Source organism: Cydia splendana, chromosome 27 (assembly GCF_910591565.1).
Source record: "Cydia splendana chromosome 27, ilCydSple1.2, whole genome shotgun sequence".
Classification (NCBI taxonomy): Eukaryota; Metazoa; Arthropoda; class Insecta; order Lepidoptera; family Tortricidae; genus Cydia; species Cydia splendana.
This window is the reverse complement of record NC_085986.1, coordinates 453,538-481,349: the sequence shown is the minus strand read 5'-3', so window position 1 is coordinate 481,349 and position 27,812 is coordinate 453,538. Positions and strand designations below refer to the sequence as shown.

General features: G+C 35.9%; 1 protein-coding gene across 5 annotated transcripts in view; it reads left to right on the top strand.

The window, feature by feature from the left end:
• The window catches only part of LOC134803845 (fasciclin-3-like), a 215,009-nt gene extending 190,611 nt beyond the window's left edge, over positions 1-24,398 (top strand). Inside the window, exons 3-14 of one of the 5 annotated variants that reach the window (XM_063776670.1) lie at positions 1,378-1,471; positions 3,058-3,142; positions 4,147-4,270; positions 5,343-5,468; positions 6,111-6,302; positions 7,641-7,852; positions 8,809-8,968; positions 11,578-11,691; positions 20,951-20,990; positions 21,633-21,683; positions 23,607-23,727; positions 24,197-24,398. In XM_063776670.1, coding sequence (XP_063632740.1) covers positions 1,378-1,471; positions 3,058-3,142; positions 4,147-4,270; positions 5,343-5,468; positions 6,111-6,302; positions 7,641-7,852; positions 8,809-8,968; positions 11,578-11,691; positions 20,951-20,990; positions 21,633-21,683; positions 23,607-23,727; positions 24,197-24,343 — 1,466 coding nt within the window. In that variant the 3' untranslated portion in view covers positions 24,344-24,398. Of the gene's footprint in view, positions 1-1,377; positions 1,472-3,057; positions 3,143-4,146; positions 4,271-5,342; positions 5,469-6,110; positions 6,303-7,640; positions 7,853-8,808; positions 8,969-11,577; positions 11,692-15,702; positions 15,977-20,950; positions 20,991-21,632; positions 21,684-23,603; positions 23,728-24,196 lie in introns of those variants that run through there. The other 4 variants (XM_063776669.1, XM_063776672.1, XM_063776671.1 and 1 more) reach the window with 4 other exon arrangements.
• Positions 24,399-27,812: the final 3,414 nt, after the last annotated feature.

The window sequence follows — 27,812 nt, the reverse complement described above, 5'->3', positions numbered from 1 at the left end:
AAATATTTAACGGTCTTACCTACTTACGAGTAATTGTAAGGTCAAATTAAAAATAATGTTTAAAAAAAATGTTAAATTGAGAGCTAGCTTAAAGTTTTTTGTACTCGTCGACTTTAATGGTTGAATTAATAAAGACTTTGTAACCAATAAGCAAAACAAGCACGTGCTTACGGCACCACGTTCAGGGAGGGCACCAAAATGCCAGGTTGAAAAAGGTGAACAAATTTTAAAATTAGGGACAGACACATCGTTTTTACCACACGATTTTTTTAGCTGTCCAAAAGCTAATTTGCAAAAATAATGGCGCGTAATTCTTTGGGAAACAATCGGTAGCAGTAGAAGAGTCGTGATTACATGCATAGATTCGATTTCAACCCACTCTTTTGCGGTTCGGCGTTAGGTCTTATGCGAGGCCTTCTGCCTTACGGCAAAGTTGATCTTCTGCCTTAATTACACTTGGGCGTGGATCCAAATCCAAGCTTTCCTCTTTCGCAGCTGGGCCTACTGCCTTTCTCACACTTCGCCAATTCAATTCCAAGCTCTCTGCTTTCTTGCATATTTTATGCATGAAAACAACCTCGCTGAGACCCTTAAATATCGAGCCCTATGCGAAGCTAGGCTGATAGAAAACTGTCCCATCCCTTCTCTGTATGAAATCCTGGATTCGCGCCTGGTTGGGGTTGGGACTAAAACTAAAATTGCGTTTTTATATCGAAAAATTTTCGCGCTCGCTTCGCTCGCGTTTTCAATAACTTTATAAGGTATGATAAAGGTGGCATTCGGGTGGCGACTGCAGCAACATTACTCTGTTGCAACGTTACTGCTGCAGTACTGTCAACTTCCGTGATAAAATGATGTGACTGATTTCCATACTAAAAGTAAAAATGTACAACTGTCTATCATATTGCGTTTTAATATCGAAAAATGTCCGCGCTCGCTTCGCTCGCGTTTCTATTACTTTCTACGCTATGATAAAGGTGACATTCGGGTGGCGACTGCAACAGCATTAGGTACTCTGTTGCAACATTACTGCTGCGGCACTGTCAATTTTCGTGATAAAATGATGTGACTGATTTCCATTCTCAGCTGTAATGCGGCAATGAACTTCTCTCAATTTACCAAAAAATCAATGTAATCTTGATGACCCTAGGGAGAGGGGGCACCTAGAAATGCTTAGGGCATCAAAATATCTTAATCCGGCACTGATTGTTAAAAATTGTGTAATATACGGAACCCTTGGAACGCGAGTCCGACTCGCACTTGGCCGGTTTTTTTCTTGAATTTCAAAACATTGTTTTTTCTGTACATTTTGTTCTCAGTTATAATTTATGATTATATATGTAGAATGAAGCTAATATGTCTGTTTGTTTGTTCCAGGCCAAATCCAAATAACGCCCCGCGAAGCAGTCCGGCAAGTCGGAGAGAGCCTCGACGTGTTGTGCAAAGTCAACTACCCCATCTCGTTCTGTCGGTAAGCATCCACTTTCAGTCCTAGGCCAACAATGTTAATCAAAAATACTGGTGACTCTAGACGATAAGTTAAGGCGAAAGTGGACACCTTTCAATACAAACGGAGTTCCCAATTTCCTCTCTGGATATTAACATTATTTACAGTACATATTACGATGCTACTTTCCTGCACTATACTCTGTATCTTAGGTATTTAAATAAAAGTATACAAAATCTACCCTCAAATTACTCCTTAAGCTAGTTGAGGGTAGATGAAAACATTACACGATCAAATAATGTAGATTAAAGTCAGGTGGTTCAGTGACATATCCAGCCGGTTTTGTAATTGGTCGGTTAACCAATGAATGTTGTAACTACCCGAAAATGTACCAATTGTTTGTTTACTTTTATTTAACTACCTAAAGATACAGAGTATAGTGCGGGAATGAGCACTTTCCGTTACTATGTCGAAAATTTAAAGGACCATATGTACTGTAAAACGTTGTACGATACACGTGCGAATAGGAAAGTCTCAACTCGTGTCGATTTAAATTAATTTAATTTATCACCATTCCTTGGGAATTTCCTACTTTCCACACTTGTATCGTAAATAACCAATGAAAATATTTTGAGACAATTTGATATCACGGTACTCACGGTGTTGTTGTTTGATTTGACGTCATGCGCAGAGAAATGCCCCTTCGATTGATTTTTTTTCCATATGTTTATTATTAAAAGACTTAGGACCATTTAACGATTTGTAGGTAGCAATGCACTCACGAGAACTTTCCAAAGTTGCGAAAATTTTGAGAATGAGAGAACATGAGAATTTCTCGGTAACTTCTGAGAATGTTCTCGAGAACGAGAATTTATTTATTTATCGTAGTTTATACCATGAATATTCACGATAGTTTAGGTGTAGTATCCTTACCCCCAGAAAATTCCGACTTTTGGTCTACCGCTTCCGGTCAGAGAAATGTATGACGGCCCGGCCAAACGGTCAGACCTAGGTGGGGGGTGCTCGACCAAATGTCATAGAAGGACCCCGGCAGTTTTTGACGCCGCCATGTTTTTTTCAATATGGCCGACTTTTATTTTTTCAAGTTTGTCCTAGCGCGCTGAAATTTTAGTCACGGAATCTCGGGGTCCCCTAGATATCTATAAATTTTTTTTTTTTTTAAATGCTACAATTGCGGGAAAACTGGCCACTTTTATTTTGTATGGCAACTTTTAAACGGTGCGTGATAGGTGGGGGGTGCTCGACCAAATGTCATAGAGGGTCCAGAGACAAAACAAACTGCATTAAAAAAATCAAAATGGCCGACTTTTTTTTTTAATTTTTTACAGTTTTGGCATGGCGGGAGATAGTGTGGCCTCTAGATTCCTATGACAAAAAAATGTTTTATATTATTAACTAGATTCGCGCATAACACAACACATCTTTTCGCTATTTGGACATACATAAATGGCACTCTAGTTAATAATGTAAAATGGAAGATATTTCGATTAGTTAAACTTACTCTTCACTCCTAACTCTTATAATAGGTCAATTTATAATGTATAAGTAGTGATGTTAATGTATTAAATGTGTGATTGTATGTATTGCAGAGTGGAGATCGGAAGAGATTCCTACACGATCCCCAGCAACTCCCCCGCCCCAGGAGACCCCACCTACTATGGCAGAGGTCTACAGGTGAGACACCAGCATTATTTTATTTATTTATTTAAACTTTATTGGACATAACATAAAAATAATGTACTAATGGCGGACTTAATGCCTAATGGCATTCTTTACCAGTTAAGCATCGGGCCAAACAGAGACATGTAAAAATGGTGCAAGGAGAACAGAGGAATTGATTAGAACAACGAATTTATTTTCACTTAGCTTCACTCTTATCCATTTAAGGATGACTCACGTTAGATCGGACCGACCGGGCCGTGTCCGGGCCGGAGCTTCCGGCGCTTACTTTTCTATGACAGATACAAAAAAAAAATACAAATGCGTTTATTTCATTACTTTTTACATAACTTCTTAGGTATAGTATAAGGGTTAGGTAGGTAATTCGTCCATCTTAGGTATAAGGAGAAAGTAGGTAAGTATTAATCTAAACATTGTGCAACAAATTGTGTAAGATGACAGGTGGTCACGTGATGATTTCCATAGGAAATGAAGCTCCGGAAACTCCGGCCCGGACACGGCCCGGTCTAACGCGAGTCATCGTTTATCCTTATGTTGAACGGATGTCGATGCTCAGCACACTAATTGCAAATTGCAGAATATTCTCAAAATTTCCGAAATTTCTGGAAACTTTCATGGGAAAATTCACATGCAAGGTTCGACTTACAAAGTTTCTGGGGATTATAACTCAATTCTCCTAGAGTTAGACCAAGAAAAGTCTGCAGAGATTTTGACAGTAAACGCAATGCCAGTGTTATTTATACATCACGTCATAGAAGTTTGACGTTTAAAATAACACCTGAACTGCATGTACTGTCAAAATTTCTGCAAACTTTTCTTGGTCTAGAACATTTCATGGGAACTTAGCAATTTTTTAAAATACTCTTTGTCATACAAGTATATCTTCGAACAGGTTACAGTCAGAAAAATCTGCAAATTCCTGCCATTCGTTTCATGATCTGTACGATGTTTTACCTAAAAATTATATATTTATTTATCATATTTTATTTATTTTTCAGGAGGGTGAATGCGGCGCCCACATCACGAATATAAAAGAGGCATGGAACGGGGACGTGTACTGCTCGGTGCCGCAACAGATCGGCAGTCGGGAGATCAAGCAATCTATGAAGCTTATAGTTGCACGTAAGTTACAAGCAGTTACTAAGAATTGTATAATTTTACGGTTTAGACTATTCAATGTTAGTATGTCTCACAATAGTTTGAATTCCAATTACTAAGAAGTATCATAATTACACTTTCAAACACATAAAATAACACCAGCTTACATAAAACTAACACAATGTTACATTTTGTTACATTATAATATCACATAAAAGAGGCATGGAACGGAGACGTGTTTTGTTCGGTTCTACAACGAACACCAGCTTACATAAAAGTAACACAATGTTACACCCTTGTAAAATTTGTTACATTAACTTCTTCTTCTTCTTCCTTGCGTTATCCCGGCATTTTGCCACGGCTCATGGGAGCCTGTGGGGTCCGCTTGACAACTAATCCCATGATTTGACGTAGGTACTAGGTTTTACGATAGCGACTGCCATCTGACCTTCCAACCCAGAGGGGAAACTAGGCCTTATTGGGATTAGTCCGGTTTCCTCACGATGTTTTCCTTCACCGAAAAGCGACTGGCAAATATCGAATGATATTTCGTACATAAGTTCCGAAAACTCGTTGGTACGAGCCGGGGTTTGAACCCGCGACCTCCGGATTGAAAGTCGCACGCTTTTACCGCTAGGCCACCAGGGCTTCTATTTTGTTACATTAACTAACAAAATATTACATAAAAGAGCTATGGAACGGAGACGTGTAGGAATCCTGTAACCTATAAGCTGTAATTTGACGTAAAAACTTTCATTAATGTTACGGAAAAGTAATATAATTTTACAGAAATATTACAAAAATTAACACAAGGCGACATAAAAGTAGCACAATGTTACAATCAATAGCAAAGAAACAATGTCACAGAATAAATAATAGTACTAGTACAGAAGACTCACTCTCTAACAAAACGCGTCTGTTACGATCAGGACTGATATGGCCGCTAGGTGGCGACAGCGCCACGCGCGGCTTATGGCTAGCCACCAAAATTGGTGTGGAACGGATGTACTTTTAGCTACCTGTAGCAAAGTGACGAAATCGCGGAGTGAGCCACGCCTGACAATGTTAATAAAAATATTTTTTTCCTTTATTTCAGGACCCCCTGGCAACCCCGAGTTGATAGTGTCGCCGCCACAGAACGAGTTGAAAGAGGGAGAGACCATCCGGGCGATATGCAGAGTGCCGCGCGGGCGCCCTGCTGCCAACATCACCTGGCATTTAGGTATGTAAGATGATTTCTACAATACTATTGGCAAGGTGCGAAGTCGGTGGAGGAAGAAGTGGCACTAATTCAGTTTTTAGGGTTCCGTACCCAAAGGGTAAAACGGGACCCTATTACTAAGACTCCGCTGTCCGTCCGTCCGTCCATCCGTCTGTCACCAGGCTGTATCTCGTGATCTGTGATAGCTAGACAGCTGAAATTTTCACAGATGATGTATTTCTGTTGCCGCTATAACAACAAATACTAAAAACAGAATAAAATCAATATTTAAGTGGGGTTCCCATACAACAAACGTGATTTTTGACCGAAGTTAAGCAACATCGGGCGGGGTCAGTACTCAGTAGGTCAGTACTTGGATGGGTGACCGTTTTTATAGATAATGGTACAGAACCCTTCGTGTGCGAGTCCGACTCGCACATGCCCGGTTGTTTGTAAATAATGTCAATCGATTTTCATTTCCATGAGGACGAAACGTCTATATAAGACTCATATATGTCATTTAAGCAACATAAAGGTCAGAAATGAGAGTTACACGCTCGCATTCATGTCGTTGCCACAATTTATCACTCGTTGCGAATTTCGTAGTTTCCGTACTTGTATCATAAATAACTATTGTTACATAACACTTATTACTTGTTCCAGGTGACGAAGAAATCCTGAACGGCCTGAAGCCGCCTGTCATCTCCAACTCCTCGGAGCCAGGACTGGAAGACGTGACCCAGGAGCTGAACAAGGTCCTGACGGCTGATGATGACAAGAAACAGCTGGCGTGCCGCGTGTCGCATCTCGGACTCAATAGGCCTCTGGAGGCCCGCAGGCAGCTTGATGTGCAGTGTAAGTGACAAAATGTTATGGCTTCCTGTGGTAACCATCACAATTATGGATGTGGCAATAATTAAACTTAAACCGCAAATCCTGTAAAATATGTATTTCAATACTGGCAACATTATACCATAAACAAGAGTCATAGAGCTACTAAAGTTTGACGCATGAATTTCCGTCTGTTTTAAAATTAATGACGCCATATACCTACTGTCTACGCCATATATCTACTTATTAATTACCGTAAAACGGGGTGAGAAGGTTTCGCAGGGAGAGGTGGGTTATGAATGGGGAGAGAAGGTTTGAGAGGGGGGTGAGAAGGGATTTTAAGGCTACTGCTACAAAAATAATGTATTCCAATTTAAAATGGAGCTATAATAATACGCATAATAAAAAAAAATCGATCCAACAATCTTCCAAAATGACCTTTGTATGAAAACCCCTCTCACCCCAAATACGAGGCACTACGGGGTGAGGTGGGTTTTCCTCTTTATCGTCAAAGTTATGAAATGGAACTATCCAAAATAAAATAAAAACTAAAATACAAACGTCCGGAACACTTATTATATACACCATTCAGTTTTCATATGTAAAAATAAAATGTTATCGAGGTTTGAATTTCAGTTTAGACCCTACTCACCCCATTTTACGGTATGTAGAAACCAATTGCATTATCTTTCATTAAACGCGTCGAAAACATTAAAGGCGAATAGGACATTCAACTATTAACGTACAAAGTGGTAGAAATTTCACAGGTATCAGTGAAAATTATAAAACTTCAAAATTTAACTGAAATATTTCATAATTATCGTTACTATAATCGCCTTCTAGTCTAATCAATAGGTAGTGAGGGGATGCCGAGTGTCTCGTCTCGGACTTAACACATTCAGTGCCGAAAACCCGACTATCGGGTATTTTATGATTTCGTTCCCAGGCCGGACGACCCGATAGTCGGGATCGTGGTACTACTGCTTTATATGACGAAATTGTTGTGGCCTGGCGCGGACGTCTTGTTTGGCTGGGTGGCAATGAATGTATTAATAGGCCTCTGGATGCCCGCAGCAACTTGATGTGATGTGCAGTCACCGAATGGGCCCTACGGAAGACCAGCGCTGGCTTTATAGCTAGCATTATGCTGAGTGTGGACCCACCATTTCGTGATGCACACTTATTGATGTCTTATTTCCTTGCTGTTGTTGTCTGTACATGTTCGTACATGTTGTGTGAACGTCACGAATAAATATCTTTTATCTTATCTTTATCTTTATCAGTGGAATGGAACCCTTATGGAACTAGGTCCTTAGTAAATTTTAAGATTGTTCCATAATAATTATTTAATATATTCCACAGACCCTCCTCGCCGAGCTGACGGCAACAGCGACGAACAGATCACCATCTTCGGCCTCAAGATCCAAGAAGACGGTCGTCTCAACGTCACCGTCAGGTCGAACCCTGAACCCACGGTGGAATGGAAGGTGTCAGATGTTACCCTGGTGCCTGGACACCCTAACAGCCATCCTAATGAGAACAGCGTGTGGACTGCCCTCCATCCACTGCGATTGGTAAGTTACATATAGAGACCTGCAGATCACTATCTTGGGCCTCATAATCCAAGAAGGCCAGAGGCAGATTAAGGTAAGCTAGGGGTCTCAAGCCCTTCCCTAAAAACATTTGAGTCCCTCCATCAAAAGTTATAGGGTCTACTTAGGTAGACCCTACCCTGTTTTGGACCCAATGCCCTCCAAAACAAAACCCTGGAACCACCACTGAAGCTGGCTCAACGTGAACGTCAAGTCCAACCCTGAACCCACGGTGGAATGGAAGGTTTCCGACATTACCCTGGTGCCTGGACACCCTAACAGTCACCCTAATGAGAACAGCGTGTGGACTGCTCTCCATCCACTGCGATTGGTAAGTTACATAATATATAGGCAATATAGAGGCATACCAGCAGGTTCCTATATTGAGCCTCAAGATCCAAGAAGACTAGAGGCAGATTAAGGCAGGCTAAGCACAAATCCTCCCCCATTTGAGTCTCCCCATCAAAAGTGGTAGGGTCTACCTAAATCTACCCTCTTTTGGACCTAACGCGAGGGGCATACCCTTTATTTTAGCTACATAGCAGAAACCTCTAACACTCATCATCTTCCTCGCGTTATTCCGGAATATTGCCACGGCTCATGGGAGCCTGGGGTCCGCTTGACAACTAATCCCAAGAATTGATATCTAGGCACTCCCTATATAGTTTTTACGAAAGCGACTGCCATCTAACCTTCCAACCCAGAGGGGAAACTAGGCTTTATTAGGATTAGTCCGGTTTCCTCACGATGTTTTCCTTCACATAAAAGCGACTGGTAAATATCAAATGATATTTCGTACGTAAATTCCTAAAAACTCAGTGGATACGAGCCGGGGCTGGAACCCGCGACCTCCGTATTGAAAGTCGCACGCACCGCTAGGCCACCAGCGCTCATGTAACACTATTCGTTTTTAAATGTATTTTGTATTCTTTCTCCAGCCTCAAGACGAGGTCCACGGCAGCGGCTACTTCAACGTCACCCTCGTCCTGTCTCCCGTCACCAGCGAGGATGTTGAACGGAACTACTTCCTGACACTATCGAACAAGCACGGGGAGAAGCGGCTTATGGTCAAGCTGAGCACCCTGGAGCAACCTGCTGGTAAGTCGTCCCCCGTCACCAGAAGACGTGGAACGGAACTACTTCCTGACACTATGGAACAAACGTGGGGAAAAGCGGCTCATGGTCAAGCTGAGCACCCTGGAGAAACCTGCTGGTAAGTACTCCCTCGACACCAGCAGACGTGGAACGGTACTACTTCCTGACACTATCGAACAAACGTGGAGAGAAGTGGCTCATGGTCAAGCTGAGCACCCTGGAGCAACCTGCTGGTAAGTCCTCCCCCGACACCAGCAGACTTGGTACGGAACTACTTCTTGACACTATGCAACAAACGTGGGGAGAAGCGTCTCATGGTCAAGCTGAGCATCCTGGAGCAACCTGCTGGTAAGTCCTCCCCCGACACCAGCAGACTTGGAACGGAACTACTTCTTGACACTATGCAACAAACGTGGGGAGAAGCGGCTCATGGTCAAGCTGAGCACCCTGGAGCAACCTGCTGGTAAGTCCTCCCTCGACACCAGAAGACGTGGAACGGAACTACTCGCTCACGCTGGCCAACGCTGGGACGCGGCGGCACAGCCTAATGGTTAAGTTTTTTAAAACCGGACCGGCAGGCTGCAGGCCCGAGGGTGAATGTTATAGGTTTGCGAAGGTCGAAACGTATGTCCGAACTTTCGAAGGTACGGAGCGGCTTCTGAGCAGTTTCGTGTGAAGCCCTGAAAATTAAATATTTACTTACTCGTATATGAAATAATTGGATCTGCCACTCAAAATCTGCCGGAAAGATCTACTACGTCAGCAAAACTGTTAGCTTAGCACCCCTATAAGTTAACCTCGTAAGACCCATGGTATAATAATATACTCCGCCTGGTACTCTATTCCCGTCTTTTCTAGGTCACCTAACTGACACAAGCCTACGTCATCATGCGACAGCGCTATATGATAATATGCGATAGCGCTATATATAGCGGCCATGTTATTGTGACGTAGGCCTGTGTCACTCTGGGAATAGAAGACCATGTTTTATTAGACCATGGTAAGACCCACCATAGAAAGTTTACCAACTTTTAATTTAAACCTTGTTCTATAAGTTTTCGATTGTTTTAAAAAGCAATCAAACAAAAGAGATGCTAATTTATTTGGTTCATGAAAGTTCAAATTAGATTGCATGAATATTAGCTTAATAGTTTTGCTGTTGCCTAGCTATTGTTGAGCTATGGTCGAGTGTGTTAAAAGACTTAAAAGCGAAATTGTGAGGCGAAAATGTGATATTCTGGACCTATTTGTCCACTATTGCTGTCAAGTTGTTTCTCCAAAGTCACGTTTACTTTACTACTATTGTAATCGACATGACAACTGCCTGCTAATACCAAGTACCTACTACTCGTATATTCCATGCTACAACTGCTGTTACTATTATTAAATACTACTTCTATTACATCTTTTATACTTACCTCATCATCATCATCACATTATATCACAATATAAGATAATTTGTTGATGGTAAAATCAATTATTTTATAACCTACAGCCCAGGCCTCGATCCTGCGTCTGAATGTTTACGGTAAGACAGATAATGATGCGAATGATCCGATATTCGTGTTTTTTGCTACAGCCCTGCATCGAGAATGTATTTTTGAAATTATTGTTAAGATATTGGCATGCTCGTCTTTTAAAATGTTTTGAGTTGTTTTAAATTTCAGATCATATTTTAATTCCTATTTTTACCTATACATAATTTCGATATTAAAAACACACTTTCTTGTTAATACAATAAGTTTCATACTCTTTACTTCACTTTTGATTTATTCAAACCGAACCTTACCTTTCAAAACATTTCTGTTTGTTTTATATGTGCTTAAGCAATATTTAAATTCCCACTTTTATATTGGCGCAATTAATTTTTTATCGCCTAGTCTTTTTATATATTCATTCATATATCTAAGAAACTTACGTGGCGGAAAAATATGAGTAAACATTCAAATTCATAATCCGTTAATTGTGTAGGTTTGTAGATAGGTATTATTAAATTATTAGATTAAATGCTTAATATTTATGTGTAATATGCTCGAAGATGGTTAAACTCTAGTCGCCTAGAGACCTATAAAAAGGTCTCACATTCCATTGCATTTTAACTTTATTTTGACAACTCTAAAATTGAAATAGTATGTTATTGTTTTAGAATTAATTGCTTATTTATTTCTTCGTTTTTAGGAATGTATTTATTATTAATTGTATAATTTTTGACATTGCATATCTGTGTTTTTGACCTGTGTCATGTATAATGTCCCTTATTGTCAATTTTTTTTTTATAATTGCATTTGTCTTGGCAAGTTAGGATTTTTCGGCGACTAGAGGACTGCATGATGATTTTTTTTATAATACATGCGTTAAGAATGGTATAGACATATATTTAATTAGGAGCATGTTACTTGAATGCGAGTATTTTAAAGATAATTCGTGTTTTAGTTAAGTAATAAATAATAGTTGAATAATAACAGCTCGAAATTAATTGACCATAATTATTATTGCAGTACCTAGTATTAATGTGTTTAAATCTCTGACTATTGTAGTTATTCGCCTTGGCCGTCAAAATAAAAGCATGTTATTTTTTACCTTTTCTATATTTATCCTCAAAATCTCTCCAGGGATGGAGCTGGAAGCCGGAGCGATAGTGGGCATCGTGGTCGGGGTCCTCATACTACTGCTGGCCGTCTTCCTCGTGGTGTTCGCCAAGGCCACCGACAGATGGTGCTTCGCAGGTCAGTTGTAGTTCCTACTTCTACGTATAGATGGCGCTGTGTGTTCGCCGAGATTTCACGGCATTACCACAGAAATGGAAGTACAGATGTGCAAGGTATAGAAAATTACTCAAAAGTTGTAAAAGTTCTGACAAATCTGTGAATCTTCGTAATATTTATACGAACACAGCGTTCTGAAAACCTTTCCAAATTTTTGGTAACTTTCCATAACTGGAACATTTGTGGTTGGAAGATAAGCAAAGGTGGGGTTGCTAAAACAAAACTGTTATTTCATGACATGCCGATTTCCTAGTGTTACGAAACGCACACACATTCACAACTCGACAACTAGCGGTGAAATAACTGAGTAGATATGTGTGTGTGTGCAAAATCGGCTCGCCATTACGTCACCGTTTTGTTTTAACCGACTCACCCCAGTTTATATATCAACTCTGTTGTAGGTATTACAATAGTAGCTCTTTTTTAAACAGGTAAATGATTTCATTGGCAAGCCGACCATAGAATTGAATGTTACGCTTGCATTGTGCTTTTTTTGCTTATCATATTAATCAATTTAATCACGAAGCTAGATTTCTTCCAGTGGCTTGCTTATATCTAGAGAAACACAAAAAATTTACTGCTTCAGAAAAACACAAATACCTAATTAATTCCGAAATAAATATGTACCTTTACCTACTCGTATTTCTACACTTCTGCAGACATCAAATACATGTGAATAAATGAAATGACACGTTAATTAAAATCTTTTAACACTTTCATATTTACCTATGCACTTTATTAAAATTTTATAAAATAGTAAAAAAATGATTGCACGTTTACCTTTATTTTTATTTAAGGTCAACTAGAGATGGGTAGGGGTGAGTAAATACTGAGTATTTACTTGGTATTTACTCAAAGCACCCGATAAATACCCGTATTTACTCATTTAGGTGGGTAAAAACGATTGCTTATAAAATATTCAAAAAGTGAGATTTAAGAACAAAATTGTCTTTTATTGAAGAGTGCTAGCGAGTATTAACAATATCTATAAAATAAAAAGCATATAGGACGCTTAATTTAGAAAAAAAGGTAATTATTAGTGAGAGGCAAATTGTGATAATGCATAGTTAACAATTTCGTTTTAAATAAGAAGGTATTTTACATTAAAAATATGGTACTTAAATTCTATCGATGTTCTAGATAACTGCATGTCGCGCATAAGTGCGTGTTTACGCGGCACTTACGACCTTTTATTAAGGGTTTTTTAAAGAAAACTCAAAAATGGCTCAACCGATGATGTTCAAAATATTGTTTTTTGTACTCTATTATACGGCCAATCTCCCGATATGTTTTCATATTTTTTCTGAACTTTGGTTCTAGAGTTATAGAGAGATAAACATTATTTTGGCCTTTCGAAACGGTTTTTTTCCAAAAATATTCAATTTATCCAAAAATGTTCTTAGAAACATACCAGTTATTTTTAAAGACCCATTTAATGATGTGCAACACGTTGGTGGTTTCTGAATTTTTTTTTGTGACAATTAGTTACATAATATGGAGTGCCCCTCTTAAAAATACATTTCTTACATTTTGAGTACTTAATCCAGTAGCGGCTTTCAAAATACACCTATATTTAAAATTTATATGCCCCTTTCAGCACTCTAAATAGTTTATACCCACCAATTTGGGTATAAACGAGTAAATACGGGTATATTGAGTAAATACTGAGTATTTACTCGGTATTTACCCGTGAGTATTTACTCGCTACCCATCTCTAAGGTCAACAGATATTAGGCAAACCACTGTTACTCGTGATTTCTGGTTACTTACTGTCGCTGTCGTGACTACTCTTACATTTGTAAGAATCATGAAAAAAGTATTGTGCAACTGTTTGACATAATTATTAGGCATGCCAAGGAATGCGACCTATATTTTATGCAGTTCGTCAAGAAATTCACAATCATTTTACTAATATTAAATTGAAAATACTTCATTTATTAATTATATCCAATTTTACAATTCAAAATGTTTACTATTTTTCTACAGTTTGTATCAGAAAGAAAAAAAATCGCACTTTTTGATATACATTTTTATTTTTTAAATGATTGTGTATTTTAAAGTATTTTCCCCATAATAATCGCTTCGATCCTCGCACAAAAAAAATACAATAAATAATCAGGATTACTATTTTAACCCGTAGTTGTTAAGTGTTATAATGGCAGTGTTCGTCTTTATGTTATTATTATAATCAATTGTATATTTAGAATAGTATTTAATTATATTTTTAAATGAGCGATGTAATATTTAGCGATCAAGAACGAAAATTTTTGATTTAATTTTTTGCATGAATTTAACTTTAAAATCTTTAAAATTATATTTACGCATGATCTGTCTGGTTATTGTTTATTAAAATATTTTTTATGGATGTTATAACTGTTTGGATTATATGATTATGACTAACGCATTTTTAACTTTTCATAAACATGCATGTTTTCATTATTAATTCATGAATGAAATTCTACGTAACATTTAATATTTAGTTGATAATTAACTACATACAATTTTCTTTAAGGGTATTAAAATTTAGAACCTTAAATATAATACACATAATATATCATAATCAGAGTGGACAAACATTCCTGGGTTCGATTCCCAGTGAAATGGATTTCGGGAAAAATATAAATATAGGTATTTATTAAGTTTAATTTTTAAACCTAAATAGCACAGGGAATCCTAATATGGGGCGGTTTTCTGTAGACTCTGTAGCTTGTGTGGTGATGGTTGTAGTTAATAATAAATAGCTAAAAATACAACTAAATATATTAACATTAAGTTTCTATGCTAGGCATTTGTTTCTTCACTTATAAAGGCAGTGGTTACTAACCAATTTAAAAAAAAAAATCGTTTCAAAAATAACTCCATATACCTACCTGTCTCGCCAATCTATTGTTAGTGATCTAGTTATATTTTATGACTAATAATATTCTATATGAAGTCTATGTGAGTGGCATATACCTAAGTATAAAATCAACTATTTTTCATTCATAAAATTTTTATTTAAATAATTTGTCAATATTATGTAAAAGTCTTTCTTAGTGAGGTGAATTATATATTTTTTCTAGACAAAAACCTTAAAACTTGATTTCTTAATTTATTTTATCATAAATAAGATACATTACATAACTTCGGAACTGGACAACTTCTAATTTGGACTACAAACACATCGTTTATGGTAAAACTGACGTTTGTAAACTAAGTGTTACCAGATAAAGTTTACAGCTATTTGCTTTTTTTAATTACCAGGTTTGTAAAGTTTTGTATGTGCTATTAAAAATTAAATTATTTAAAACTTGAAATTAAATAAGAATGTATTAATCGCTAAGAAGTTATCAAGTAACAAAGCTGTGCAATCGACATAGCGAATTTATTAAATTAAATATTATTTTAGTAGATTTAGAGATCAGTTAAATAATAGCATATTTAGCTAGGACACAAGTTAACTATTCAAATACTCAATAGGTATGTAGTTTGTGGAATAAATACGGGAAAAACCATGCCGCCGTACGTCTCTTATAGAAATAAAAAAACAATAAACTTTTTTTTGTTTATTTTTTATTGTTTATAAATTCTTCATACGCCACTACATTCTCATTCCAAGATGGAAATCAAGTTGACCCTAGTGATTACTGATTACCTTAAAGGACACATAGTTTTTGCCCAACATTGAGACGCGACAATAATCAACTAATAACATATCAAGTTAACCATTTCACTAATGGAGGATTGGCCCAGGTAGTAACTAGCTTAGCTAGAAAAAAAGATGTCATCTTAACCCATAAACAACATGATTTTTGGAGAAAATCCAAGAATAATACGTTCTTAAATAAATAATAAGATCACTACCAAATAACTGTAACCACTGACCTTTGTGACAGTAAATTTGCACATACAAACTCAATTTTTCTTTGAGCTTAGATCCAAATAGCGTGAATCAAACCAAAAGTAAGTTCTTGATCGCTATATATTGCTCAGGGTCGCCTCCCTTGGACGGGGACTCCGAGGCTCCGCTGCCGCCGCACGACGACGTGAAGGGAGCCGAGAACCCGACGCACGACCACGAATACATCGGGAACGGGAACACGAAGAAACCCGACACCCCTGTCTAGGAGGCCTAGGAGGACTCGGAGACAAGAAAAGATTTTGTTTGTTCAGTTGCTTGTAACCGATTTAGGGCCAATAGTATTTTTTAATAAAATTCGACATAACGAAGAAACCCGACTTAAGGAGACACGTCTAAAACTAGAGGTCTAAGTATAATTCTAGAAACTGTTTTGTTGGTTTAAATTGCAACCGATTTAGGGCCAATAATATTTTTTGTTCCACTTTTACTTAATGATAAAAAAAACTTACACTTTATAAATTGGCCCTATGTTGTGATTGGTGTCAGTGGAATTACTCAAATTAGTTAGCTGTCGGCTAGCGATTAATTAATTCAGTTGCATTGAATAATATTGGATATAGCTTTCTTAACTTTTCCTTTTTCAATGTCTTCGTAATATTTGTTCGGGTGACTAAACATTTTGTAAATTTTGACTTTTATTATTATTATATACTTCGGTTTTCTTAGCATTAAAAAGAACTCTATAGAAGGAAGCGTGCAATTTTAATCAGGCTCTTTAACTTTTAATAATAATGGCATTATCTAATGTAGCATGGTCAATACTTATAATTTACTTCAAATTTTAACCGGAAAAAGTGCCCGGTATGGAACCACAAGTGAAGTTATTTCTAATGCTAAAAAAACTAAGTTTTTTTTATAGTAGTGAACGATTAATCATCTAAACTGTTCGTAAAATACCTGCAAATATATGTACCTCTAAATTCAATATTATCTCTTTAGTTATTTTTTTCCATAATTTCAACACTTAACGCATCATTGCCAGCGCTGACTATGTGCTACGTTAGTAGCTGCTAAGTGATAACACGTTTTATCCGCTTTGTAGCGAATAGCGCCTACGGACAGAGAACCCCGCCATGCGGATCGCTAGCAGTGTATGTCATGTATGTGTTAAAGTAAATATTTAATATTTTAAATAAAACCAAGAGCTTCATTTATTCCAATTCTTAAGTCTTATTCAACTTTAATGCACTAAATTTAACTATAATTGACCAAAAAATATAATTACTGTTTAAAGATATTTTGATCTCGCAAGAGCGACAGTTACGATGTATTTTAAATTTAAAATGAGATGTATTTTAAATTTAAATTTAGTAGTATTTTACATTTTAATTTTAATTTAGTTTCGTTTAGTGCCAGATGTGTTTAGAGTTGTTACTTATTAATATATTCTAGGGTAAAATGTAACATTTAAATCTGATAATTACTGACTTAGATTTTTTAATAAAGAGATTATGCAGTTTGAAAACTTTAAAATTTAATAATGGAATAAAGTTTTAAATTTATTTAGGCCTGATCACATTTTTGTAACTAAAGGAGAAAAAAACTAGTTTATTTTGTAGTAACAATTCGGCGTTTTTTTTTATTACATGGTGTATTTTATGTAACAACATGACATTAATATCTCAATAATAGTAAACAACGAAAAATAATCCCATCGTATATATGACTAAGTAAAATAAATAAAGTTAATAGGAATAGTGTAAACAAATACAAAAATAACTTTAAGTTTAAAATAGAACATATTCGCTTATAGTTTTTTTTGCTGAGGATTACATTTTATGCAAGTTTTTACTTGCCCTACAGAGACATTCTTAACGTAATCTAAAATAGTTTAAGTATTATGTTCGTACCACCATTTTTATGAAATGTTTTGTACATAAATCGTAGTAAAATAAACTTCAATTGTACTTTATATTTTTTAAAGCTTTTTAGCATTTATCTTTAGCTGTTTGAGTTTTTAGATGGAGAGCAAGCAAACTGTCAAATTTATTTCATTAAATATAATGCTACAGAGGTAGTGTATGATTATTTTCCATCGTATTTTCACGGAAACGTACGAACGTGTCTTGCTATTTCAGTCAGCCTCGGTACAAAAAGTACTGACGTTGACTGAAGTAGCATGACAAATATGAATGATTCCGAGAAAATACGATGGAAAACAATTATGCACTATCATCTGTAATATCAATTATTGACTTGATACTGTACGTTAAATATACGTTCACTTACCTACTTATAATTAATACCTACCATTGAAAATTTAAAACAGTTTGCCTACACACTAGTAAAAAAATCGTAAACTTTTGTAAAGAGTTTTTTTTAATATTGAACTTTCACCACTTTTTTATACTTAAGTATATTGATTGTAAAATGTTGGTTAAATACTTGCGTGCCTCTAGCAATGATTTTTGACGCAATTTTGGTACAGATCTTTAAATAAGTAGGTATGTTATAAATATTTAACGTAGTGATTAATAAACATTTTATAAAGTACATATACATGAAAATTTTAATCGTAATGTTTTTGAAATAAATTAATTTTGTCCTTTTATGACTGACTTCGTTGAATGTTAAAAAATATAGACATATTACTATTTAAAGTATTTTGTTACTATTTAACGAAATAAAATATATATATAATTGTATAATAGAGAAGGTATATAGAGCTTTTCAATGATTAACATGAATTTACAATAAAAAGATCGCTAGAGGCGCGCAGCGGCAGCCATTTTGTATGTTTACATGTTAAGTTAGCGCGATAAGTCACCTCCATTGTGATTTAATAGTATTTCGATTAAGGATTTATTTTTGTACCAGTTTAGTTTTAATAATTAGCTTTTGCAAACTTACGGAAGCCAATCTCTATACCATCACACTGTTAGCTGGCAAGTCGTCAATCTTATAATGACATAAGGTACACCGTTGATCAATTAATAGTCTCGCTGTAGTACCTCTAATACGTCTCTAATACCTCTCGCGGCGAACGATGGTCCCTACGACAGTTCTTTCAAGTCTCTTGTGCATGGGCTTAAGGAGATAAGGGGTGGGGGGGGGGAGAATGGCCGGACAGACAGACAGACGCACGAGTGATCCTATAAGGGTTCCGTTTTTTCCTTTTCAGGTACGGAATCCTAAACATAATTGAAGAAATATGCTTTTACCATATTTTTATTATTTTACATTTATAAATTAATTAATTTGCTTAACTTTTAACTTTGAAGTTTAAAAATGAGCTGTCATAATCATTCGACGCGAGAGGAGTACAGTCATGGTCTTAAAATATCGACCCGGACAAGGGAACAGAAATATGTGAACACTAATATGTATATATTAATGACCTTAACTGAGTATCAATGTTACAGAGAGGCAATTTTATTATATACTTAATACTCTAAATGGGCAAAAATTGAATTGTACCCTGTTGCGATGAATCTCATATACCTACCTTTAATATATGACCTTCAAATAGCGACTTTTAAATAGAAATATTCCTTTGCCTTTTCTTTCCTGTCAAAGTTAACAACATCGCAAGTTTTCTGTTAAAAAGTAGCTTTTTGGAGCTCTGTTTATAATTTTTAGATATAATTAAACCAACAGGATTTAATTTCATGACATTTTTAAATAATTATAAACAGGTTTAATTTCAGTATATTTTTCGCATTAAAATTGACACGATAAACACTTTCTGTCAATTTGTCAATTATGTAAACTTCCAAACACTGCCGTTTGACACTTTTGCAAAATACTAGCTCCTCTAAGCTCAATATTACTTAGCTTGGTATTTGGTAATAGGCATTTTGACGATTTTTAAATAAATATATTTAATACGGGACTCGTCTGGACGCCACTGTGCAATTACTATTTAATAATAATAATTAAATCGCATTACATTACATGTTTTAATTTTTTTTTGTGATGGAGAGGACTGTTAATTTGAATGTCTCTGGCATTGTCGAATTACGTTAAAAAATGTAACCATTTCAAACAAATTTTCTCAACTTCTTCTTTACAAGGCGTATTTTATTTCACACGGTCTAAAATTAACTATCCGAATCTCTAAGGTTACTAAATTAATTCAGAATATTGTTTTTTTGTCTGTGGCACCTGGTGGTTCGTACAAAAAACTAGATACCATAGACAAAAATTGGGAAAATCGAAATTCGCAAATTCCGGGATCTTTCTCTTTTACATATTTAATTACACAAACGGGTCTACTGCGATATAATTTCATTGTTTTTACCTTTAATTCCGACGTTTCAGCTGAGTTGCACCAGCTGTGGTCACGGAAAGACTGACGTCCCAACAAATATCAACAGAGATATTAATAAAACACCACTTAACTACCCGAAATTAGTTTATAAAAATTAAACAACCAACTCCAATGAAAGCGTAATTAGAGTGACATAGAAAGAAGCCTGCAATTTGCGAACTTTGATTTTGGCGGTTATAGCCTTGAATTCATTCCATGCCATAGATATTTCGGTTTTTAATTTTAAACAGCCATGAGTTCAAAAGTTCATGTGATAGTCAAAAAGCCATGATTAATTATTTACAACTATTTTGATTACATTTGTAATCAAACATTTTTTTAATTGTAAAGGGGTGTTCAGACGCGTCGTAAGAACGTTCACTTTGTAAAGACTATACCGTTAGAATGTATGAATAATCATCGGTGTTTACGATCCATATTTAACGATACGATGAATATTAAAGTATTTATTAAAATAATCATTTGTTTTTTTACTATCCTATTAACAAGAGTAGGAAGCTACCAGGACCATAAGTACCAGGGACCCGTATCACGAACCCTTGTAATTTGTATAAGGTTAGGTGGGGTAAGAGAAACTATGGGACAAGAGAAACACTATTTTCAGAATACGTTTCATGAGATAACCAAATTAAATCACATACTAACTTATTACCCAATTTTTAGTAATCAAAAGAATATAAACTTTTGTATAAGTAATTAAATAATCATCTGAGTCTGAGGTAGAGTTAGACCAAGAAAAGTCTGCAGCGATTTTGATAGCCCACGCAGGGCAAGTGTTATTTTATACGTCATAATTTCATAGAAGTTTGACGTCTAAAACGACACTTGCACTGCGTGGGCTATCAAAATCGATGCAGACTTTTCTTGGTCTAGCTCTATACGGTTTCAAAACAATTAATAATAAGGTTGCACTAATAAATTCATTTATAAATTACAATGTATTATAAACTCTGAAATATAAATATTGTATTGTATTGTATCTGTATAAATATTCGACTTTTGAGATAAATATAAAAAGTTTATCATTTTATTATTTTTAATATTTTTAGGAGGCAGAGGACGAGATCACACCAAGAACTCTGGAGAATCGTAAGTGTCTTTTTAAATTTTATTTTATATTTATTATTCAATTTACTAAATTAAAAATATCATGAATTAGGTACTTAAATCTGTAAATACTTATATTAAAACTTATTAATTTGTACAATTTATACATTCATAAAATAGTTCTCAGGACATTTTACTTAAAACCCTTTTATCGAGATTTACTAGTATAACTTTAATAGAAATTACTATTTATTGATGTGTGATTAACATTATTAAATGGCTTTTCTCTTTAATAATTGCGACAATATACAGTCAAAGAATAGTTAAATTAATTTTTTAACAAGCAAAAATTACTATCTTGGGTGAGACTTGAACTCACGGCCTCCACCGACAATTTTTCCAGTTTAAAATTTATTCGTTATTTGTTTTTCAAGAGAGCAAACTTATTGTTTAACAGTTAACTCGTCGCGCTTGTTATATTGATACCCGAGCAAGTGAAAATATCAAAAATGAAGTCACATTCCACTTTTTTTTATAATTATATCCTGGATATGAGTTCAAGCCAATGTGTATTAATTAAAACGACGATAATGTTATTTTTTGACTGTATAACCGTACCTGTATAATATACGTTTAAACAAATGTGTACCCTGTCGCTTTGTAAATAAAGCCTGTTTTGTCAAGGACGCCGGCGGGCGATGTGCTTATTGAGGGGTTCCCGCTGCCTTCTAGAACGTATGTGGCTAACTTTTGACACTTATTTACGGTGGCTTATGATTGGGATAAGACAAGACAAACGCGTGGGTAATAAATAGCCTAAATAGGTGTCAGTTAAGCTAACTGTTGTCTTATAAACTGTACTAAATACATAAAAAAATTGCCCAAGCCCTCGAATTCTATTTTCCAAATAAGGTCTGTCTTATCCCATTTAACTTACTTTATACTTTACTAACAAGGTTTTATACTTACACTTTACTAACCAGGCACGGAAATTGCACGATGTTGGTATTAAGAGCCCATCATCGTGCACACTAGCGCCACTGCTCAGTAATCGTGATTATTTAAATTTTACGACAGTTATTTAAAAAACGGGGCCGCTACGTACTGTATTGTGTATTTCAGTACCTTTTGAATACATCAAACTAGTTTTTTTATGTTGCTGTATTCGTCAATCTATGCGTCCAAAGTTAAAACGGCCGTTTTTGTTTTGAGGTCCTAGTTCGACGAATCCAGCACATAAAAACACAATACAGTACGTAGCGGCCCCCTTTTTTAAATACCTGTCGTTAAATTTAAATAATCACGATATTTAGCAGTGGCGCTAGAGTGCACGTTGATGGGCTCTTAATGTTTACATTTTTAATCACACGCTCTTTTTATATTTTTAATTCATAATTTTCTTTCCTTTCCATTATTATTATACCTGTTACCGCCTAATAATATTTGATGTTGATCTTTAACAAATTCACCATTTTACCGCCTAACTGACGCACGAGGCTACAGCCCAATATCAACCTTCGTGCATTCCCACAAAGTTCACAATGATGCGCCGCACAATGGCGTTCAAGGGGTATTTACTGTACCTGTCTGATAATAATATCTAGTGTTTATTAATAAATTCACTTTAAACACTTAGATTAAAAGAAGTTTGAGAGAAACATTTTCTCATGGTTTTCTATACTATATTGCATCTATCAAAGCGTCTAGCGGAGATTGTAGCGGAGCGGGTAGCGTGCAAAAACTCCATTTGAAACTTAAATAATGTATGGAGGTGATGATGTAACTTTTCGTTATATCCGTTATCCACATACATTATTTACTTTACGATTGGCGTTTGTATAGAATAGAAATCATTCCTATTAGAAGTATTAGAACAAATTATTAAATTATTTTCAGAAAAATCTTTAATTTGCTTCTATTAGTATTGATTCAAAAATTCGACCTATGCCGCTGTGGCCCGGTGGCCGAATAGCACAGGCACCTGCCGCGATAGCAGAGGACGCTGGTTCGATTCCAGCCTGGGGCACTGGAGGCCTTGGTCACTGTTTCTTAGTATATGACATTTATTTCAGTTTAGAAATAATTTCATTAATTTTTTTACCGTGTACAATAAGATTGATTGTCTTGGCTGACTAGACGTTTGCCGTGAACGCCGCTCGCTCCGCTGGACGCCCCGCTAGAGTATCCACTTAAGCCATACACGGCTGGCAACCAAACTTCCACTGTGACCTTGAACCCCTAATAAGGTGACCTTGAACCGTCGAAAGCTTGGTTGCCAGGCGTGTAGACGCTTTGGTGTGCATGTCGTGTCCAGATCTTAAAGCCGTAACAGACGGGCGTACAGGACTGCGACCTTGGTCCGTCGTTGGAAGGTGGTCTACCGTACGTCCGTTAAGGACCCAGCTATAAGCGAGAGCGAGAAAGAGATATTTTGACCGGACCAAGGTCGCGGTCCGGTGCGCCCGTATGTTACAGCTTTTAGAATTCATCATTTCATGACGTGGCAATCATTTCATGAAATGATCGATTTTCCACATCATAAAAAAGTTTCGACTTTTTGAAAGTTTTAACCTAACCTAACCATATCAAGACATGATCAAATCTAACCTGATTCTGAGCTGACAATTGACATGCATACTAACATACATTTGTCAGTAGCGACACGGAGAGCGCGGTCGGCGGGCGACCATCGCGGTTAGCGAACCTGGGGGCGCGCGTACGATCAGTGCTGCCGAGGGGGAAGGATAAAGTGCAAGCTACGGAGCCACAGGCTGACAAGGTTGGTATACAAGTTGAGCCTAAACGAACAGACTGAAAAATAAAGAGTAGAAAGCTAGTTTAAACTGTGGCTGGCGCGAAGAAAGGAAAGTACCTAGATACAATTGGCATTGTAGCCATAAAAATAAATAGACAACTTACTAGTTTAGACGACGAGGACTAACTGAGGAGCAAGCTGATAAGGCATACTTCAGTTGCAAAAGCTTAATTAAAAAGCTTAATACACTAATTATTTTTGCAATTCCATTTTACTTCAACATAGTGTAAAAAACAGTGGCTATTTGAATGTTTACTGCGATAAAGCTTTAATATTTTATTATAAATTTTATATTCCTTTAGTTCGTTTTCATAATTACGATTTCGTAATTGGCTTTCAACGTGAAATTAGAAGAATAATATAAATTACTCACTAATACAACAGCTTCAAATTAATGATTATTTACGCAGTTTTCATTTTATTTATTTTACAGCCCCTAGCCGAAGAGAAGAAAGGCGTGGTGTACGCGGAGCTCGCGCTCGGCGAGCAGACCTCAGATAAACCCCAACCGCCTTCCACGGAATACGCCGAGATAGTGTACACCGAACAGCCGAAGGAAACCAGGGAGACCAAGGAATAAACCGGTTTACTGAAGGAAAGCTGTAAAGAAACATACCTATAACTCTAAATCATAATTAGATTCCAAAAAATGTTGCCACTGCAATAATTTGTTTGTAAAATAGTAAATTCCTTTTTATAAATAAATACGCTAAGATAATTTATTTATTGGTAATTTTACGCCTACGATTTAAAAAAGTAGTTTTATTTACTTATTTTTACATAAATACAAGACGCGCTAGTAAAAAGTGGCAACATTGTCTTACATTTTTTGGAATCTAATTATGATTATGATGATTTAGAGTTTAGATATACTCCGTTTTTTTAAGGTTAGAATTTTTCTAACCTCAAAAATAGTGGTAATTATTTTTTCTTTTTAAATGCTAGGGTTTCTATGTCCCAAAACTACCACGTCATAGTGACACCGGAGGTAGGCCAACTCAAGAGGAACGTAACCAGCATTACATGACCCCAGTAAAAGTTGCATGGTTTTCGAGTTATTAGAGAATTTTCCCCTTTGTTTTAACATTTTTAGTACAAAGGGGAAAATTCAAAAAAAAAAATTCGGTAATAACTCGCCAACCTTGCAACTTTTACTGGGGTCATGTTAGGCTCTTTAGGTTCCTCTTGAGTTGACCTACCTCCGGTGTCACTGTGACGTGGTAGTTCTGAGACAACCTGTATAATATAGCGGTACAATAATATGTAAACGACACTATAATTCAGTGCATAGTTACTCGGATTTAGTTTGGAGGAAAAAGGTTACCACTACTTTTGAGGTTATAAATCTTGTAAAAAAATGGGTATATTTGATAAATAACGCGCGAGACTTAATGGGAAAAGCATTACTCGTAGTAACGTACCTTTTTATCACTGACAGATTGTTTATATACCAGTGGCCCTTTGATCGGTAAACCACGCGAAACCCCATCCCCATGGCTCCGCCATTTTGAAAAATTTCCAAAAACAGAATCGACAAAAAAACTAAATTTATCCAACCTGCTCACCAACTTACACGCGATAATCGGTTGAAAAATGCGACCTGTAGACGAGTACATCCAGACGAAAGAATTTGAACGGAGACAACAACGACAACACAACAACAACAACAACAACAACAACAACAACAACAACAACAACAGTCAGTAAAATGAGAAAGCAGGACCCTTGGGAGGCGGCATTCGCACTATTTCCCCTCTGCCGAGGTACAAGATTAGCGCGTCAATCTAATCTAGCGCGGGTAATAAAACTAGTTGCACTTGGATTTTTCACTAGACCGAGTCCAGACGCGCGCGTGAACACTGCTGCACAAAAATGCCTGTTTGCTCGGTTTTTTGTTATAAAAAGATGTCGGGGACATCAAATTTACACAAAGAAAGTGTTACATTTCACAGGTAATAGTTTTTTTTACATATCATACGTTTAATTACATTCAAACACAATTATTATATTTTAGTCTCATGATATTGTTGGATTTATCGATTTTGCTCGCTCAGTACAAATTGCGGATCGGTCGAGCGACAAATCCGACTTCTCATCTCTCAGAATATAATAACATACTTCAACGAAAATGTGTTAGTGTGCGTGTTGTGACACTTGTCACTCGTCCGTACACAAAAAGAGATCGAGGTTTGCAAGATTTGTCTTTGACGTGTGTCATTTTCTATGTATTTGTGTCGTCATTACAGATTGGATTTTGTATGTAAGTGTGTGAGACGTGCGACTGTGTGCACCTTTCCCCCCGCGAAAAATGGCAGAAAGATTTGTACGGTGAGATATCGCTTGGGCCCCTCCCTTTGACAATTCAGTATCTTCAAGTTTTTGTATGATTCTCAATGTAAACCCGTCTAGGGTCGCCTTGTAAATGTTTTTTTCGGTCAGTGATAAAAGTATCGTGCTAGCAAAAAGTAGAAATTTAATTCAGTAGGTACAGCTAGGTACTTGTAAAATCATCATTACACTACCATTTACAATACACTAATAGTGTAAATAAATAACTGCATTACAATGTCATTTAAATACATTCACAATAGGGAATATTAGGCAAAGCTCTGTGTAGGTGGCACTTTTGTGGCACATACAGTAAACAAACCACATTGACACATCACACGTCACGTCAATCACATGGCCTACCGCGAAACAAGAAAATCGTTATGTAATCTCTCTATCCCTCTTGCATATTCGAGCGATAAAGAGGCAGATAGCTAAATTTCGATTTTCGTGTTTACCGGTAGGCCCTTGTTAACAAACCGCCTTGATGCATCAATGTCATATTTTATTGTCTGTGAAAACTTGTCAAAAAACAGTTTAAGGCACAGTATGTATAAGTGATTGATTGATTGTATGTATAAGTTAGTCTATGAATTTACTGAGTCGGTAGTGCTGCACTCTGGCGGCAGAACATTGCAGTAATATCCCCTATTAAGTGTATTTGAAAGAAAAGCGTTAAAATCACAACTAAGCAACACAGAAATATTTGATTCGTATATTGATGTCATTACTACTTATCACATCTGCCATTCATAAAGTCATGTACAGTTAGCATGAAACAGATAGTGTCGATATAAGTAAGTAAATAATCTTTATTGCACCAATAATTATTATTATATTTGGCCACTTTGGCGTAACTATTTATTTTATGCTGACTGTAGTTTTAAAATTAGGTGTTCTCAGTATCAAATTACTGAAACATACTTATTTTCAATAATATTAAACAAAATATTTAGCAAAAATAACATTAAGCGACATGATATGCAGAAAAGCATAATTATTGACTGGTATGTTGCTTGAATTAAATAAATAAATACAAATAGCTCTCAAACATACGAATTCATTAAAAAAAATACAGTGCCTTTTGACATCTTGAAACGTTTATATAAAATTAGTATTGGAATCCACCGACGACGTAAATTATGAATATTAGTGTTTATTATAAGAAGTTGGTGTTATTTAGATTAAGTGAAAAATGAGCATTTTGAATGATGGATAGACGATTTATACGCATATAATGTATGCCTAGGTCAGTCGCTAATTCTACTGGAAATAAGACCGGAAAAAAATCATAAAAAATTGTTTTTTTTTTTATCTTTCCCCTTATGCTAGTGACATTTTTGGCTAGGCTCAAGACTGGGCACAAATCAAATGGTACCAACAAGAAAATCAAATTACGCAAATAATGTACATTAAATTAAATAGTTTAGAATAATGTACATTCAATTAAATATTATGATTATAACATAAAATATCTATAAAAAAAATCTATTACAAAATCTTATCTTAATAGTTATTGCATTTTTTTTAAAACGGTAACTCATTTATTTGTCATTTAAAAAGTTCAAAATAGTAATCTCATATAGGAAAAGTGTGTGCTTTTTGATATTGTAGCTATTATTCGATAAGTGTATAAAATAATTCTAATATTTTAGCGTTCTGTATTCAAGGGATTATTCTTTAACATGTTTTAAATGCATACTTATTAAATAAATGAAAAT